General features: G+C 55.4%; 7 protein-coding genes across 7 annotated transcripts; 3 read left to right on the forward strand and 4 right to left on the reverse strand.

Moving 5' to 3' along the window:
• Positions 1-1,270: 1,270 nt before the first annotated feature.
• Positions 1,271-3,083, reverse strand: IWZ02DRAFT_234143 (WD40-repeat-containing domain protein). The gene is made up of 2 exons (XM_066762984.1): positions 2,026-3,083; positions 1,271-1,804 (listed from the first exon to the last, which is right to left on the reverse strand). Exons 1-2 carry the CDS (start codon positions 3,002-3,004, stop codon positions 1,413-1,415), a joined length of 1,371 nt encoding a protein of 456 aa, XP_066623895.1. The 5' UTR covers positions 3,005-3,083; the 3' UTR covers positions 1,271-1,412.
• Positions 3,084-3,554: 471 nt separating this feature from the next.
• On the reverse strand, positions 3,555-4,311 carry IWZ02DRAFT_375820 (cornichon; the record flags this gene model as incomplete). Its single annotated transcript, XM_066764844.1, has 4 exons — positions 3,555-3,585; positions 3,637-3,819; positions 3,942-4,097; positions 4,211-4,311. 4 exons carry the CDS (start codon positions 4,309-4,311, stop codon positions 3,555-3,557), a joined length of 471 nt encoding a protein of 156 aa, XP_066623896.1.
• Positions 4,312-4,713: 402 nt separating this feature from the next.
• Positions 4,714-6,581, reverse strand: IWZ02DRAFT_234191 (peptidase M24, structural domain-containing protein). The gene is made up of 6 exons (XM_066762985.1): positions 6,194-6,581; positions 6,091-6,133; positions 5,720-6,036; positions 5,106-5,652; positions 4,901-5,058; positions 4,714-4,796 (listed from the first exon to the last, which is right to left on the reverse strand). The coding sequence occupies exons 1-5, from the start codon at positions 6,332-6,334 to the stop codon at positions 4,940-4,942; spliced, it is 1,167 nt and encodes a 388-aa protein (XP_066623897.1). The 5' UTR covers positions 6,335-6,581; the 3' UTR covers positions 4,714-4,796; positions 4,901-4,939.
• A 773-nt stretch (positions 6,582-7,354) lies between these two features.
• On the forward strand, positions 7,355-8,770 carry IWZ02DRAFT_234283 (kynurenine 3-monooxygenase). Its single transcript, XM_066762986.1, has one exon. It carries the CDS (start codon positions 7,415-7,417, stop codon positions 8,612-8,614), a length of 1,200 nt encoding a protein of 399 aa, XP_066623898.1. The 5' UTR covers positions 7,355-7,414; the 3' UTR covers positions 8,615-8,770.
• On the reverse strand, positions 8,704-9,923 carry IWZ02DRAFT_448933 (uncharacterized protein). The gene is made up of 3 exons (XM_066767363.1): positions 9,871-9,923; positions 9,427-9,794; positions 8,704-9,337 (listed from the first exon to the last, which is right to left on the reverse strand). The coding sequence occupies exons 1-3, from the start codon at positions 9,912-9,914 to the stop codon at positions 8,928-8,930; spliced, it is 822 nt and encodes a 273-aa protein (XP_066623899.1). The 5' UTR covers positions 9,915-9,923; the 3' UTR covers positions 8,704-8,927.
• Positions 9,924-11,567, forward strand: IWZ02DRAFT_448938 (MEMO1 family). Its single transcript, XM_066767364.1, has 5 exons — positions 9,924-10,394; positions 10,453-10,521; positions 10,578-10,802; positions 10,860-11,381; positions 11,442-11,567. Exons 1-4 carry the CDS (start codon positions 10,216-10,218, stop codon positions 11,368-11,370), a joined length of 984 nt encoding a protein of 327 aa, XP_066623900.1. The 5' UTR covers positions 9,924-10,215; the 3' UTR covers positions 11,371-11,381; positions 11,442-11,567.
• Positions 11,568-12,998: 1,431 nt separating this feature from the next.
• On the forward strand, positions 12,999-15,466 carry IWZ02DRAFT_376386 (glycoside hydrolase superfamily; the record flags this gene model as incomplete). Its single annotated transcript, XM_066764883.1, has 3 exons — positions 12,999-13,172; positions 13,253-13,866; positions 13,930-15,466. The coding sequence occupies 3 exons, from the start codon at positions 12,999-13,001 to the stop codon at positions 15,464-15,466; spliced, it is 2,325 nt and encodes a 774-aa protein (XP_066623901.1).
• Between the last annotated feature and the right edge of the window lie 395 nt (positions 15,467-15,861).

Genomic DNA, 15,861 nt, shown 5'->3' on the forward strand with positions numbered 1-15,861 from the left:
TCAGCTCTCCGTTCTCCCTTCAAGAAGCCTTTCGGCTCCCCAAAAAAGAGTGTCGCTTTTGCTGCGGAGCCCGTATTCCAACAGCAAGAAATTGTCGAGCAACCTGAGGAAACCTACATCCCTCGCCCTGACTTTGGAATTCTCTCTGGAATGACGTTTTTCGTGGATGTTCGCTCCGCAACGGGCGAGGATGCTGGAGAGTTGTTCATCCCTCTCCTCGAGGAGATGGGCGCGAAGGTCATCTACGATTGGAGTTATGGCGACAGCAGCGTGACCCACATTCTCTTCAAGGACGGTTCCAACGAGACTTTGCACAGAGTTGCTCAGTCTGACGGCGCTGTTCAAGCCGTCAACATTGGTTGGGCTCTTGAGTAAGTTTTCATCTCAATTTCACAACATCGTCAGACTAACACCCTCCCAGTTGCGAGCGGTTTAACCAGCGTCTGCCTGAATCGCCGTATCTCATTGACATATCACCCTCGCCTTCACACTGCCCTCACACTCCTACGCGCGCCCTTACCGTCCTCAGTACAAACACGACTCCAACACGTTCCACGGGCAGAGCGTCGCCGCACGGTACACCTTTTACGCTACTCCACCTTACACCAAAAGCTGCGCCCTCTCCTTCAGCAAGATCCTCCATCTCGCCGTCGAGCGCCGACATTGCGTCGCCCACGCTGGACGGGCGATTGGACAAGGAGAACCGCGGCCTAAGCACGCCGTCGCCGGCGCACAAGAGCGCCGCGCAGATGGAGCCCTTCAGCCCTAGCACACCCTACTACCTGCACCCGGAGCGCATCACGCAAAAGACTTGTCCGCCTAAGCAGACGCAGCGAGGCATTTTTGACCAGCGCGTCGGCGCGCAGCAAGACGAGGGCTTCGCTGTTACACCGTTCGCCAAGCGCCTTCTGCTGGCGAGGAGGAGTTTGAGCCCGGTCAAGGCAACTGGTGGATTCGGTAGTGGTGGTGCGGCGGAGGTGTGATTATGACGGGAAATTGCTTTTGCTGCCCTTTGGCGTCCACATCTGGCAAATTGTTTGTTCGTCGAGTTGCTCGAGGATTAGGCGTTAGGGGATGCGGTCTTGGGATTGAGATTATTGAAACTGGGGATGGGACTACGGTCTGGATGGCGTCACTCTTTTGAAGGACTTTGGCTGGGAACCAGGCTGTGCTATTCACGGCGAGCCTTTTATATACTTACCAAGTCAAATAGAGCGAGGGAGGGAATCATTCTGCTCCATTGATATTTGTGAAACAAATTGGTGACGTTGTCACACAAGGCCTCATAATAAGTGATCAAGAGAAGCCGATTGAATAGCGCTTCCATTTGCATGCTTTGGTATCATTTTGATGCAAGAAGCCGTATCTATACCACCATCTCGGAAAGTGCCTCGCCCAGGCGGCCAGCCCCCTCAGTCCCAATACTTAATAACGCCATTCAAGTCACCGGTGACGACCTTGCTCGTCTCCTTGGGATGCCAACCGGTAGCAATGACGGGGCTCTCACTAGCCTGAATCTTGTGGTACATTTTGCACGTCTTCCAGTCCCAAAAGGTGACGAAGCCGCCGCTGTCGCCGGAAGAGACGAACTGGCCGTCGGGCGAGATGGCCACGTCGATGGCGTAGCCGGCGTTGTTGTGGCCGCGGAACGACTTTTTGCGGTTCTGCCGGAACCGGTCGGTGCACGCGTACACGACGATTTGGTTGTCCGACGACTGGAACGCGACGTACTTGCCCGACGGGTGCGGCGCTGAGCGCACCATGGGGTACATGTAGGGTTCGGCGATGAACTTGATGGGCACGGCTGTAGTAGGGCATGGCGTGGTTAGCGGCTGGAGTGAAGAAGAGGAAGAAGAAGAAGAAGAAGAAGAAGAAGAAGAAGAAGAAGAAGAAGAAGAAGAGCAAGAGAAAGAAGGAGAAGGAGAAGGAGAAGGAGAAGGAGAAGGAGAAGGAGAAGGAGAAGAAGAAGGAGAAGAAGAAGGGTGAGCCTTTTTGAGGGATGATGATGATAGTGATGGGACTTACGAATTCCGTATTCCCAGGCCCGCAGCGACTTGTCGTCTGATGTCGTGATGAAGCGCCTGTTCTCGTCGCAAAAGGTGATGGTGTTGACGGGGCCCAGGTGGTGGTCGTATTCCTGCACCATCTGGCCGCTGCGCGTGTCGAACTGGACAATCTTCTTGTCGGCCATGCCCGCCAGGAACTCGTGGTTGAGCGACGGGTCCGGGTTGAAGCGCACCACGTGCGGCGTCTTGCCGGTCGAGAAGCGGTTGACGCACTTGCCCGTCTCCGTGTCCCAGAGCTTCATTTGCCGGTCGTATGATGCCGACAGGAACTGCGTGCCGTCGTTGTTGAAGTTGATGTCGTTGACTGATTTGTTGTGCCCCATGTAGCTACGCAATAGCTCCCGCTCGTGGTACACGTCCCATATCTTGATGGTGTTGTCCGCCGATGCAGATAGCAGGAGGTGCCCAGAGTCGGGGAAGAATCGTAGCGCGTTGATCGCCTTGGTGTGATGCTTCCAGGTGTGTATCAATTTCTTGGGGATGTAGTTCTTCAAATCCGCAATGTCGGCCTTCAAGTTTATTCCCAAGTCCTGCGGAATGTGCATGTACGTCCTTCCCTGGTAGTCGTGCAGTGAGCTGCCGTGGAATATGGTCTTTTCATTTGCGCCGTTGACCGTCTCGTAGTCAGTCCCTTCCTTGGTAGCTGGTGCTGCTGGTTGTTCCTCGATTTCGTCTTCTTCGTAGATGATTTCCACGTCGGAACCCTCCTCTTCCGAGTTGGCGTCCGGCCTCTCATATTCATATCTGGCCCATGGTCCCTTGTATGCACCCTTGCCGTAGACAATACTAGCATCGCCCTTCTCTTCTCTCTTCAGTTTCTTCGCCGGAGGTTCTGCTGCAGACTCGCGTGCACGATGTGCTGATCGGAAGGAAGCTTCGCTGATGACGATTTCGTCGGCAAACCCAGTGGGCACGCGGCCTTTTGTATTGCCTGCCATGTTGGTCTGGGTTACAGGCTGTGTGGAACGGGCGTTGAAAACGTTGATGTTTATGCGCTCAACTGTGCACCAGAGCTTCGGTGACGGCGACGCCTGAGTCGCGTAGGCTGACTAAGACGTCAATCGTGACTCTGACGACGTGGATTATGATTGGTCAAGGGCGGTGAGGTGACGGTCTTTGGTAGCCTGAAGACATCACGACCTGACGACATCCATATCTGCTACCGAGAATGTATTAACTGCGAAGTTGTCATGTCACAAATCCGCCAGTTACAGTCGCTGAGTATCATAGTCCCGGCCTTCCCAATGCTCCAAACGCGCAGTAGGACCGTAGTCTTTTCCAGCACATTACGCCATCCATGTCCATGCCTCCTCGTCCTTGCGCTCATCCCAGGCATCGCTATTCGTTCATTGTTGATTTGGATCCATTATACACGTCGCTGGAGGGGTTGCCATAAGGCCATCGAAAAACTCGAATGCCTGCTCCACTTGCGCAGGCACGGTCTTCCGATGATGAAAGTTCTTTCGTACGCGCTGCAGTTGGGGGGCTTTAATGGGCCTCGTCCCGGATGAGAGCGACGCTGTTCGACGGGTTAGATAGGAAAGATCTATGTGCATTTGGAAATTCTTACATCATGCTGTAGAGATAGAAAAAGAACATGACCAAATGGAAGCCGAGCTTGATGAACGATTCCTGAACAACGGTCAGCCATGCGCAAAGATATTGCGAGGGGCAGGAATTGGTTACCTTCTTGTGCACGTTGAGCTTCCTGAAGATCTCGGTCGCGTCGAGAAGATGCTGGTTCTCGAGGATCCTGGAAAAAGTCAGCCCATCTATCCAGGTGCGCGCGCCATTGCCGCGGAATTTGCAGAATCCTCCCATGTCAAACTGGCCCCGACCAGCCTTGTCATTCGGGGCGACGTAGCTGTCACTTACTTCTTGGCATTCCAGGCCAACAGAGGCAGGTTGAGCAGCAGGGCGATCCAGTAGCCATTGATGAGGAAGAGGAAGGTCAGGAAGGCGTGGACGGCGGCTTCGGGAATGATGTAGGTGTTCAGGCGGTTGCAGAGGTCGATCGGGTTGATGTAGTCGCTGTTTACACAAGTTAATCAAGCTCCAATTCGTAGTCGGACGGCAGCCGAAGGCTTGTTTGGGGCGGGCAGCGACGCAACGAGCCGCAAAGGGCGGCTACAGGGCCCACGCACCATTCCAAATCAGAGTACATGATGGTGAAAAACACCTGGAGGAAGAGGTTGACGGCGTTTGTGAGAACCGCGAGAAGGTAGAGCCAAGCCTCGCCCGACATTTTAGATGGAGGCGCGTTCGGAGAACGGAGAAGACGGTGGGATGCGACGAAGAGGGCGGCGGCTGAGCAGCGGGCGATGAGGTAGAGAGGTGTGTTTTTGAGGATTGCGGTCGGTGGAGGTTGGCGGGGAACGCGAGCGAGCGAGCGAGAAACCGGGCGGCGTTATCTGGTCTGGTCGGTGTGGGGACGTGGGCTTGGGCAGGCAGAGCGGAACTCTCGCTAGGACTGTGGCAGGAAGAGGATTTGGCAGCTGGAAAGGAACTGGAAGGCGGCCGGAGCATCCACGTGCAGAATAACGCGTTTTGGCAACCTGAACGGATTCCCGAGGGTACCTACAGTCATGTCGATTTGGCCCATGACGAAACCAGGCAGGCAGCTCTCCCATAGGTACCTTAGGTAGGTTGGGCATGTTCCCTGCGCTCCAGCCATCTTCTCACCAACACCTAAACCATCAACGCCTGCATCTCCTCTTTACTTCATCCGCCCTGTCTCGCTACGCCGTCAAATGCCGCTTTTCATGATTGCTCGCCCCATGTCTCTCTCTCCACACGCCCCGCGCCGCACATATGTTTAACACGATCGGAGATACCTAACATAAATGGATCCCCCAGTCCTCTCGCATGACCACTCAACCGTCTTGCTTCGTTCCATTCGTGTATCCCGGAATCGGCACAGGGCCTCCAGGAGAATCCGCTAACCTTGCAGTCAAGACCTCGACGCCGTCTTCGGTAACCAGCAAAGTGTGTTCTGTTTCGAGTCAGCCATGCCTTGCACGACCCCGAGGGTCAGCTCACCGAACTGCGCCGTCCGCTTGCCATCCTGCGTTGCGCTTGTCCAGTCGTCCGGCCACGTCTTGTCCCTGTGTGTGCCCAGCGCAATCATGGGCTCAATCGTAAAGCACATCCCAGGCTTTGCAGTACCCACGGCCTTGTTCTTTGCGTAGTGCGGAACATTCGGGGGGCAATGGAAGAGCTGGTTAACACCGTGGCCGCAGTAAGTCTTGATTACGCTGCAATTCCTCTGCTTGGAGAGCTTCTCAATCACGTTGCCGGGTTCGCGGAAGAGCATGCCAGGCTTGACAATCTTGATGGACTCATCAAGGGTGTCGCGCGCCGTCTCGACCACGCGGATCGAGTCGGCATCAGCCAGTGCCTTCTCTCCAATGTAGTACGTCTCGTTGATATCGCCGTGGAAGCCATTGTGGTAAAGCGAAACGTCGATGTTGAGAATGTCACCGTCCTGGAGGACACGCTGATCGGGAATACCGTGGCAGATGATTTCGTTCAGCGAAGTGCAAACCGATTTGGGGAAGTGGTAGTAGTTCAGCGGCGAGGGATAGGCCTATCGGTCGCGTGAATATTTCATGCCCACCAAGATGTCACGCGCGCAGAGACAAAGACCAACTCACATTTCTCTCCAGACAAGCATTGTGCACAACTTCGTCAATGTAATCCGTAGTCACGCCAGGCACAGCTGCGCGTGCAGCAATGTCCAAGACTTCGCGCGACAATCGGCAGACCTTCCTCATGCCCTCTTGCTCCTCCTTGTTCAGGACCTTGATCTTGTTCCTGTTGACAAAGATCTGCTCGCTCTTTGGGATTCCATCCTTGGCATAGTCTGGGAGCGTTATGCTCTTGGGTACTTGTCTGCGCGGCGAAAGCGGGTAAACGGGACGCAAGGAGCCGGTGAAGTCGAAGCTGGGGAACGGGTTGTAGTGGCCGGTTTCTGGGTCGGGGGGTGAGACTACTTTCGGCGGAAAGAGTTTGCGGAGAGGGTTACTTGTGCCTGCGCCAGCTGCCTTGTGGATTGCTTTGTGCTCACTCTAAGCGTGCGATCAGGTCAGCCTTCTTTAATATCCCGCGGGCCGTCTTTCGAAAATTACCCAGTTCTTCTTGAAGCAGTCCTGCGAGCAAAAGTAAGAGTCTTTGCCCAGCTTCTGGCAAGTGGGACACTGGAGGTTCGTTGCGTCGCTGCGGCAGTCTCTTCCCAGGCACTTGCGCGTAGGCGCGTCTTCCGAGGCCATGGCTGCGCCTGTTGAGAAAACAAGCGGTGGTGTTGAGACTGGAGGGCGGACCGAGGCAACCGGCTAAGACGATGTCGAGGGGGAAGTGTGGTGAGAGGAGCGACAAGCGGGAACCAAGTCGTGGGTCTCTCAACGAGGCTGAAGCGAAAGGAACGACTGTTGTAGCTTTCCTGGTCTTTGGACACAAAAACGGGCGGCATGGACTTTTGAGAGTCATGCACTAGGCACTCCCGGCCCGCCAATCACAAAAGTAGTAGTCATTTTCTCGGCCTTGTATGTAAGGTACTGTACACCTTCTACACTCTCACGCCATTGCGACTTCGCTCAATTTTTTGCTTCTTCGCTCTGGCTCCAGAGCCTTTTTCTCCTCTTCTTCACTTCTTTCCGCTTCCTCCGCACTTCATCAATCATGGCCGTTCAAAAAACGGTTGTGGTCGGAGCGGGTCCTGTTGGCGCACTTGCAGCGATCTACGCCGCACGCCGAGGTGATGAGGTCGAGGTCTACGAGTTGCGAGGAGGTGAGTCTGAAGCTCTACAGTCTTTCCAACTGCTTCATTGTCTTATCGTTCCCCAAATATTCACCCCGCTTCCTATTTTCGCCACCCAAATTTTTCCGCTCCCTCAGCCCTGGTTATTTTCAAATTTTGGGTCCGCACGCCAAAATTTCCACATGCTTGGTAATCCAAGCAACGATTACAAATTGTCATGATCTCTCAAAGTGGAACCTACTAAAAAGGGAATACAGATCTGAGAGACCCTTCCACCACACTGCTCAACTTTACGAGATCTATAAACCTTGCAATTTCTGAGCGGGGCATCAATTCCATGAGGAAAGCAGGATGTCCTGGCCTCTTGGAATCAGTGCTCGATGAGACCATTCCCATGTATGGCCGGATGATCCATGGCCGTCAGAAAGACCAAAATTTCCAAGAGGCACAGCTGTACGATGTTCGTGGAAGAGTAAGTTTCATGACGTCATTCGATATTTCTCCAGACAGCATGACTGACAAGTCGCAACAGTTTCTGCGAGCAATTGACAGGTCTAGCCTGAACACACGATTGCTGGACGAGCTCGAGAGCATGCCCAATGTCAAATTCTTCTTCCACCACAAGCTGGTTGGCGCGGACTTTAAGAACAACGTGGCTTGGTTTGAGCACCTCAAGACGGCCGCACAGCAAGCTACAAGCACAACGACGTCCTCGGGCAATCGAGAAGTAGAAGTCAAGTTCGACTTTATGATTGGCGCGGATGGCGCCCATTCCGCAGTCCGGTACCACCTGATGAAGTATGCCCGCATGGATTACAAGCAAGAGTACATCGATACTCTGTGGTGCGAGTTCCGCATGGAGCCCGCCCCTCATTCAGACGACGACGGTTTCAAGATCCCGCCCAACTACTTGCACATCTGGCCGGGCAAGGAATTCATGTTCATCGCCATTCCCTCTGTTGACAAAACCTTTACCTGCACACTTTTCCTCCCAGCAGGTCGCTTCTCCGAGCTGGATGCCAACCCTGACCAACTCGTGCCTTTCTTCCAACGTCACTTTCCCGGTGTCGTCCCCGACCTGATCTCAGAAGATGATCTGCGCATGCAGTACAACGAGAACCCCCACCTCCCTCTGATCAGCATCAAATGCTCGCCGTACCACTATGGCAACTCCTGTGTCATCTTAGGCGACGCGGCCCATGCAATGGTACCATTCTACGGCCAAGGAATGAACGCAGGTCTTGAGGACGTCCGCGTGCTATACGACTGTCTTGACCAGTTCTCGCCGCCAATCGAGAAGGAACCCGAGACGGCCACTGCACTCGACGCATCTAACTATGCACTCGTGAACGGCGACCCCGTCGCGCGCGCAAATGCTCGCGCCCAGGCTCTCGACCACTACTCGGCGCTCCGCCGGCCGGACGCCCACACCATCAACGACCTCGCGCTCCGCAACTATGGAGAGATGCGCTCAGACGTCATCAGCCCCATCTACCGCATGCGCAAGGCCGTGGAAGAGTGGCTCAGCGTCAACGTGCCCAGCCTTGGCTTCGCGACCCAGTATTCGCGCGTCACCTTTGGCAACGAGCGGTACTCGGAAGTCAAGCGTGCGGTTGGACGACAGTCGCAGTTCTTGCTAGGTGCCATGCTCACCACGGTTGTGGGCACGGCGAGCTGGGTGGCGTGGCTGGTGTGGAGGCTCGAGCGCAGCCGCTCGAGGCCCTCGGGAGTCGGAGGCTTCTTGGGACGACTGGGACAGAGCATACAGGATTTCGGACGGAGACTTGCTTGATCAAGTTAAGAAGTTGCGGGTTGATCGCACAAAGCTGAATAGAGATGGGCTGGCGACTAACTCCCCTCAGAGGTCAACATAGATGGTAAACATCAATTGAAGAATTGCTGCATTTTGGAGGTCTAGAATGATGCGAGTGCCAGACTCGTCGGTTCCTCGAAAACGCCCCTCTGAAACGCCTTAGCCGAAAAGATTCTGAGCTTGAAGAATGATCCCCATTGCAACGACGCCGCACCCACGTGCCCGTACCCAACTTTTTACACACGGAGGATGCACATCCCATTTCACAAAAAGATGAAAAAGAAAGACGCCGTCAGTACACGGCGCAATTCAGGCACCTCCTCTCATTCCCCAACACGGAGCACGCAGCACAAACCGTCTTTTCGCATCGCCTACACACGCACTCATCTAAATCGACATCCATGTTCATGCCCACCCCGTAGTAGCCCACGAGCGACACGTCGCAGTCATCGCAGCGCAGCGCAGCCGTGTCCTTCAACGCCGCGGCAGGTATCGAGGTGTCGGGCGGTTGGACGGGCGGCTTGGAAATGTGCCAGAACTGGTGCAGCGTCGACTTTTGCACGGGCACGAGCTGCTGCTGGGGGAACTGGGCGGCGACGGAGACGGAGACGGGAGCTGCTGGGGCAGAGATGTCGGTCTCGGATGGGGCATTGGGGGCGGAGACATGGCGCTGGGCGTCGTAGAGGCGGCGCAGAGTGGATTCTGCTGGTTCAGTTAGTCGGTGTCGGCAAGCGGTTGGGTTGTTGCTATGTGGGCTGCGGTGTGCCCGCGTGGTTGTGGTGCGCTCGTACCGTGGATGATGCGCTCGTCGGGCCTGTCGTCGCGGAAGCGCTTGAGATTGCGGCCGCTGATGTTCTCACGCGGTTGCGGCTGCTGCTGCTGCGAGGGCCATGTCCAGCTGGCAGCCATTGGATCCGCAACGGGGACGTCGTCCATGTCTATGCATGGTGGGCTTGAGGAACGCGAAAAGAGACTCGATGACGAGAGTGGAGAAGAGGTCGAGTCGGAGCGCTTGCGCTTGTGTGCCATGGTGTGAAGGATGTGCGAGGTGGAGAACGGGAGTGGGTAACGATGGAGCGAGTGGGTTGGGCTGCGTAGGGTGTTATTGAGACGGGACGATGGGATCAAAGAGTTGGGCGCGCGGACGCGTTCGGAGTTCCTGACGTGATGAGTGGGTGCTGGTGGCTGGGAGCTGCGCAGATTAAAGTCATTGCCGAGATTTTGCAGCGACTCACCTGACATGGCGGCCATGGTGGAGACAAAGCAATCCCCGTCGCATAGCTGTGGGGCTGAGCTCACGACTTCACCTACATCTTTATAGACGTCGTGCCTTTTGCCTGCGTAAAACGTGTTCCACGCTTTTCTGTCCTTGTTGATATATTTACTTCACCAATTGAGCTCTTGTGCAAGCCACGCTGACCCTCTGGACTGCATATTCACGTGAGCTGTCATTGCTGCCTCCTCGCAACCTGTTTACCGCCCTACCCCGCCGCCAACCATTCAACAATTTCGAGCTACGAGACTAAACCATTAGGATCCAAACATCTCTTTCAAAGCTTCTTTCACTCCTGTTGTCGAAGATGCCGAGCAGGGAAGCCAGCCATGCTGGGTCCTGGTACTCCAGCAGCAAAAGCACACTCTCGTCTGAGCTAGATCAATGGCTTGATGCTGTGCCCGCTACCACCAATGGCATCAGACCTGCTTCCCAGAATGTCACCATTGATCTGCCTTCTACTGGCGCAAGAGCCATTATCGCCCCGTACGTCCATTTTCAACTGTCACTTAGAAGCGGCTCGTTGGCTTATTTGGTTTTGTAGGCATGCCGGATATTCCTACTCGGGTCCCGCTGCCGCTTGGGCTTACAAGGCTTTGGATCTATCGAACGCGTAAGGGTTCCCCGTTTGGAAACTATTGGATGATTTGACAGGCCAACACGGAGCAGAAAACGCGTCTTCCTTCTTGGACCATCTCACCATTACTATTTGACAGGCTGCGCTCTCTCCAAGTGTGACACCTACGAGACCCCATTGGGTAATCTCAAGATTGACACTGAGACTGTTGCTGAGCTGCACAAGAAGGGCAAGTTTGATAAAATGAGTGTGTCACAAGATGAGGACGAGCACAGCCTGGAGATGCACTTGCCTTATATCTACAAAATGATGTCCAGGTGAGCCCATCCACGTGGCCGACGAGGCCTGAGCATCCTCCTCACGCCCGCCTACAGGCAATTTTCCGATCCATCTCAGTTCCCGCCGGTTGTTCCCATCCTCGTGGGTGCCACCTCTGGCGCCACCGAACGCCAGTACGGGGAGATCCTCGCGCCATATCTTGCAGATCCTACTGCCGTCTTCATCATTTCCTCCGACTTTTGCCACTGGGGCTCCCGGTTCAGGTACACTTACTACGAGTCGGCCCCTGGCGACGCGAGGTCGCTACGAGCGTCTGATGCGCCACCAAAGAAGCCAGCCATTCATGAAAGCATTGCAAATGTCGACGGGTACTGCATGGACGCTGTTGAATCCAAGAGCCATGAGAGTTTCCTTGACATCCTGGAAGAGACAGGCAACACTGTTTGCGGGAGGCATCCAATCGGCGTCGTCATGGCAGCAATCGAGACCTTGTCGCTGGAAGAAGAAAAGGGCAAATTTCGATTTGTCAGATATGACAGAAGCAGCGACTGCGTCAGTCCCCGAGACAGCTCAGTGAGCTATTGCAGCGCGCTGGCCATTTTCTAGACGTTGTTCAGGTCGGTGTAGTGACTACCCCTGTCCAAAGTTCACTCATGATTCTGACGAAGTAAGCACAGGAAAAGATCAGCCGCATCCACTGCTTTGAGCGGCTTGGGAGCATTCGGCGTGTGGACCCAAGGCCGAAAAACGAGTCATTTTGATAGAGCTCTATAGACCCTCAACAAGTCTTTCGGTCTTCTCTGCTCCGAGCTCGCACAGACTTTTGGTGACCGGACAGTAGAACAGCTAACATACGCCCGTAGCGCGAGCTCATTGACCGTATTCACCATCCATTCAGGCAGTACTTCGGGATACCCAAGGCCTCGTACATGGTGGCGGAGCTGTGGCTGGATTCAATACTCGGAGAGCTCGTCCGTCGGCTGATTTTACAAGTGACGACGCCCAGTCGCTTACGACAGAATCCTCCAATTGTTCCTCGCCTTACACCGCTGGGTGACGGCACATCACAGCTCGGTTCCTAGATCAACTGCTGAGGTAATTGGCGGAGTTGCCGTGGGGTCCAGAGAGGGAGCAGTCAAAGAGCCGAGTGAGTTCCAACGACGACCCACTGAGCATGAGATGCTCTGACCAAGGCGAGACGTCTGCAGATACTTCGGCATTTGACCCTCGTCAGGCTGCGGCACATGCCGCATAAAGTGGAGCCTCCAAAAGCTGGGGTGCGGGGATGAACATCCTCGCGGGCTTTCTTCGGGCACACCTTCTTTGCTCTGATGATCATCTCCCCAGGTTTGACAACAGGGCCATGCTACTCGACCCCAGGAACTGGATAACAAGTCTGTCTGTATCAGAAACCCGGGAATGCGGACAATGGGTAAGCTTAAACTTGTGCTTGATCTAATGCCAGGACGCCTAAGGCACAACCAGAGGGAGGCCTTGCAGGTCGCTTTTCTCCTTCACCTTCTACTCTTTCTCTCAAATACCATGCTGTCATGTCATTTCAAATGTCGGCGCTCGGCGACATCGATGACCTTGCTCTATCAGGAAGCTCGTACCCATGCCAGCCACCGGCCCCGGCGACGCACCCCAGACCGTTTCTGGCCCTACGACAGGTTCTGCGACCCCCACATAATCATCGCTTGTTGAGTGTTTTCTTGGCCGAAAAACTGTCACGAGGTGTAGCAGTGCCAAGATGGCTGCGGATACACCCACCACTGGCGTCAGCGCCGCCGCCCCAGCGTCGACCAGTACAGCCGTGTTGCCGGGAGTTCGTCGGTCAATACCTTCATCGGTGGTTTCTACCGCTCCAGATGCTGCGCCCAAGTGCCCAGATTTCGGACTTGGACATGGTGCCCAGATTTCGGACTCGGACATGGTGCCCCAATTTTCCTGGCAAAGCTTCGCTCGATGGCGACCGAGCACTGAGGGGGTCGCAAGGTGGAAGTATCGTTATAAAAGGGGTAGTGCGAAAGCATGTTGAGGGGGCCGCAGAGCAGGTCAATTCCTCACCATGGCTACTCCCAGGAACTCGATGGCGCTTTTGGCCCTTGCGGTCTCCTTCATGGGCGGCGTTTCTGCTGCTTGGGATCCTTCATTGTACACCACGAGTCCCGCTGTTCTCCCCTCTCGTGAGTGTTGTTCTCGGGGATCCGTCTTCAGTCAAATGTCTGGCTCGGATGGGTCATCTCAGCCATTACTTTTTGTCTGATCGATTCGCTGACTTTGCCTTGTCAGCCAATGCCACGGGTGTCGGATGGGAAGAAGCATTTGCAAAGGCTCAGGACTTCCTCGCGGAACTGACCTTGGAAGAGAAGACCACCTTGATTACTGGCACAAACGGACCTTGCCCTGTAAGTTCGCAATGTACTCGCCCTGTAGACATGTGTCTGCCGTTGGCCGATTTTGAAGTTCAATCTGACATTTCCCACAGGGCAACATCATTGGAATAGAGAGGTTGAACTTTACCGGCCTTTGCTTGCAAGATGGTCCCTTGGCCATTAGACAAGCCACATATGCCTCGGCCTTCCCCGCTGGTGTCAACGCTGGAGCCTCCTTCGACCGGAAGCAGTTCTACAAGCGTGGCCTCTACATGGGCGAAGAGTTCAGGGGCAAGGGCGCCGAGATCATGCTGGGTCCTGTTGCTGGACCGCTCGGCCGGACGCCCTGGGGTGGTCGCAACTGGGAAGGCTTCGGTGCTGACCCCTACCTGTCTGGTATCGCCAATGCAGAGACGGTGCTTGGCATCCAGGACGCGGGTGTTCAAGCCACAACCAAGCACTTCATTGGCAACGAGCAGGAGACGCAGCGCAACCCAAGCACTCTTGATGATGGCACGACCATCGAGTCTCTCTCGACCAACATCGACGATCGCACTATGCACGAGCTTTATGTGTGGCCTTTTGCCGACGCCGTCCGTGCCGGAACGGCCTCCATCATGTGCTCCTACAACCGCATCAATGGCAGCTACGGCTGCCAGAACTCCAAGGTCCTGAACGGTATCCTCAAGGAGGAGCTCCTCTTCCAAGGCCACGTGATGTCGGATTGGTATGTCTCTTGCTCCCTCTTTGTCGACTGAAAAACCGTGATCTTTGCTAATAATGCTTCCAGGGGTGCGGTCCACTCTGGTGTGGCCACTATTGAGGGTGGTCTGGACATGAACATGCCCGGAGGTATTGGTTTCAGCTCTCCAAATCCCTCGTTTTGGGGCGCCAACGCCACCGCGGCCGTACAAAATGGAACCATTCCGGAGAGCAGGATTGACGACATGGTTCTCCGCATCATGACTCCCTACTTCCACCTGGGTCAGGACAAGGACTTCCCTCTGGTTGACAAGTCCTCAGCCGACCTAAACGGCAAGCCTGAGAGCTCGTTTGGCTTCCCCTTCGAGCTGGGCCCCGTGGTCGATGTGCGCACCGAGGAACACACGCAATTCATCCGCGAATCCGCTGCCAATTCGACGGTTCTTGTCAAGAACACTGGATCGCTGCCTCTCAAGGCACCCAAGAACATTGCCGTCTTTGGAAACAACGCAGGCGACTACGTTGGCGGACTGTACTCCTTGACTGGCTCTTTCGAGGCGGAGGCCGAGGAGCAAGGAAACATTGCGGCTGGTGGCGGCAGTGGTACTGCACGCTTTTCGTACCTTGTCACTCCCCTGGAGGCCATCAAGGCGCGGGCGAAGAAGGACGACGCTCTTGTTCAGTTCATCCTGTCCAACGAAGCCATTAACAACGACGGCATCAGCTCCATTCAGCCCCAGCCTGAAGTCTGCCTCGTCTTCATCAAGTCATGGGCTACTGAAGGATTCGACCGTGAAGAGCTCGAGCCTGAGCACAACGGAACCGGTGTTGTCAACACGGTGGCAGCCAGGTGCAACAACACCATTGTCGTGCACAACGGCGCTGGCCCGGTTCTCCTCCCCTTCGCATCCCACCCCAATGTGACGGCCATCGTGCTCTCTCACTTCCCCGGTCAGGAGAGCGGCAACTCTCTTGTCGACGTGCTTTACGGTGACGTCAACCCCTCTGGTCACCTTCCTTACACCATCCCCAGCTCCATCAGCGTCGCCGCACCTGGTCTCGTCAACAGCACCGAGCTGGCCACGACGACGGACCCCAACGCATGGCAAGACCCCTTCACCGAGGGTCTCTTCATCGACTACCGCTACTACGCCACGAAGAACGGCTCGGTCCAATACCCCTTCGGCTTCGGCCTGTCCTACACGACCTTCAGCCTGGCCGACCTGAAGGTCTCCGCCGTCTCGGGCACATCCAACTCGTCGAGCCTGCCGTCTTCCTCAGCGCCCATCCTGCCCGGCGGCAACTCCGACCTCTGGAAGCCGCTGTACGTGGCCAACGTGTCGGTTTCCAACACGGGCGACGTGGCGGGCGCCGCCGTGCCGCAGCTGTACGTCAACATTGCCGACGCGGGCGCGCCCGCCGGCACGCCACAGTGGCAGCTGCGCGGCTTCGACCGGGTCGACCTGGCGCCCGGCGAGACCAAGACGGTCGGCTTCGAGCTGCTGCGCCGCGACCTCAGCTTCTGGGACGTCGAGGCGCAGCAGTGGCGTCTGCCCAGTGGCAAGATTGGCGTCGAGGTTGGCTTCAACTTTGCCGAGAGGGAGCTCAAGGGTAGTCTGGCTTAGAGAGGAGGAGCCTTTTGGTTTTTTGCATGTGGCGGACGGAGATGTGGGAGTGGGGATGGGAAATGTGGAATGAATGCTTGCAATCATGAGCATATGACTTTTTTTTTTTTTTTTTTTTTTCTTCTTCTTCTTCTTCTTCTTCTTTTTTGTATATATTGCAGCAATACTCAAACGCTTTGCACTGCGACTGTACTTGGATAGAGACTGAAAGTGAAGCTGGAAGTCTGCGTTCGCTGCCATGTGTGCGGCCCAGGAAGCCTTGATTCATTCGTCGCCGCAGGAAACAACCAGAAAATCGTTTCTTCTCTCTCGACTCTCCAGTCACCACTCACCTCTCGCTTGCCCCTTCCTCTACCACAGGGTCTCGGTCATGATGATAACAGGCAACAGCGAAT

The sequence above is a fragment of the Phyllosticta citriasiana genome, assembly GCF_038021145.1.
Source record: "Phyllosticta citriasiana strain CBS 120426 chromosome Unknown IWZ02scaffold_5, whole genome shotgun sequence".
NCBI lineage: Eukaryota > Fungi > Ascomycota > Dothideomycetes > Botryosphaeriales > Phyllostictaceae > Phyllosticta > Phyllosticta citriasiana.

What these genes read in the sequence shown, in the direction of transcription:
- IWZ02DRAFT_448933 (XM_066767363.1), bottom strand. Translation starts at nt 9,914, where the DNA reads ATGCGACGGGGATTGCTTTGTCTCCACCATGGCCGCCATGTCAG. An exon ending in CACCATGGCCGCCATGTCAG is followed by an intron (nt 9,795 to 9,870) that starts GTGAGTCGCTGC and finishes TCATCACGTCAG; the next exon opens with GAACTCCGAACGCGTCCGCG. An exon ending in CGACGAGCGCATCATCCACG is followed by an intron (nt 9,338 to 9,426) that starts GTACGAGCGCAC and finishes CTGAACCAGCAG; the next exon opens with AATCCACTCTGCGCCGCCTC.
- IWZ02DRAFT_448938 (XM_066767364.1), top strand. Translation starts at nt 10,216, where the DNA reads ATGCCGAGCAGGGAAGCCAGCCATGCTGGGTCCTGGTACTCCAGCAGC. An exon ending in GCAAGAGCCATTATCGCCCC is followed by an intron (nt 10,395 to 10,452) that starts GTACGTCCATTT and finishes TTGGTTTTGTAG; the next exon opens with GCATGCCGGATATTCCTACT. An exon ending in ATCTACAAAATGATGTCCAG is followed by an intron (nt 10,803 to 10,859) that starts GTGAGCCCATCC and finishes GCCCGCCTACAG; the next exon opens with GCAATTTTCCGATCCATCTC.
- IWZ02DRAFT_234283 (XM_066762986.1), top strand. Translation starts at nt 7,415, where the DNA reads ATGCCCAATGTCAAATTCTTCTTCCACCACAAGCTGGTTGGCGCGGAC.
- IWZ02DRAFT_234191 (XM_066762985.1), bottom strand. Translation starts at nt 6,334, where the DNA reads ATGGCCTCGGAAGACGCGCCTACGCGCAAGTGCCTGGGAAGAGACTGC. An exon ending in ACTGCTTCAAGAAGAACTGG is followed by an intron (nt 6,134 to 6,193) that starts GTAATTTTCGAA and finishes TCGCACGCTTAG; the next exon opens with AGTGAGCACAAAGCAATCCA. An exon ending in GGCAGCTGGCGCAGGCACAA is followed by an intron (nt 6,037 to 6,090) that starts GTAACCCTCTCC and finishes CCCCCGACCCAG; the next exon opens with AAACCGGCCACTACAACCCG.
- IWZ02DRAFT_234143 (XM_066762984.1), bottom strand. Translation starts at nt 3,004, where the DNA reads ATGGCAGGCAATACAAAAGGCCGCGTGCCCACTGGGTTTGCCGACGAA. An exon ending in GGCCTGGGAATACGGAATTC is followed by an intron (nt 1,805 to 2,025) that starts GTAAGTCCCATC and finishes GCCCTACTACAG; the next exon opens with CCGTGCCCATCAAGTTCATC.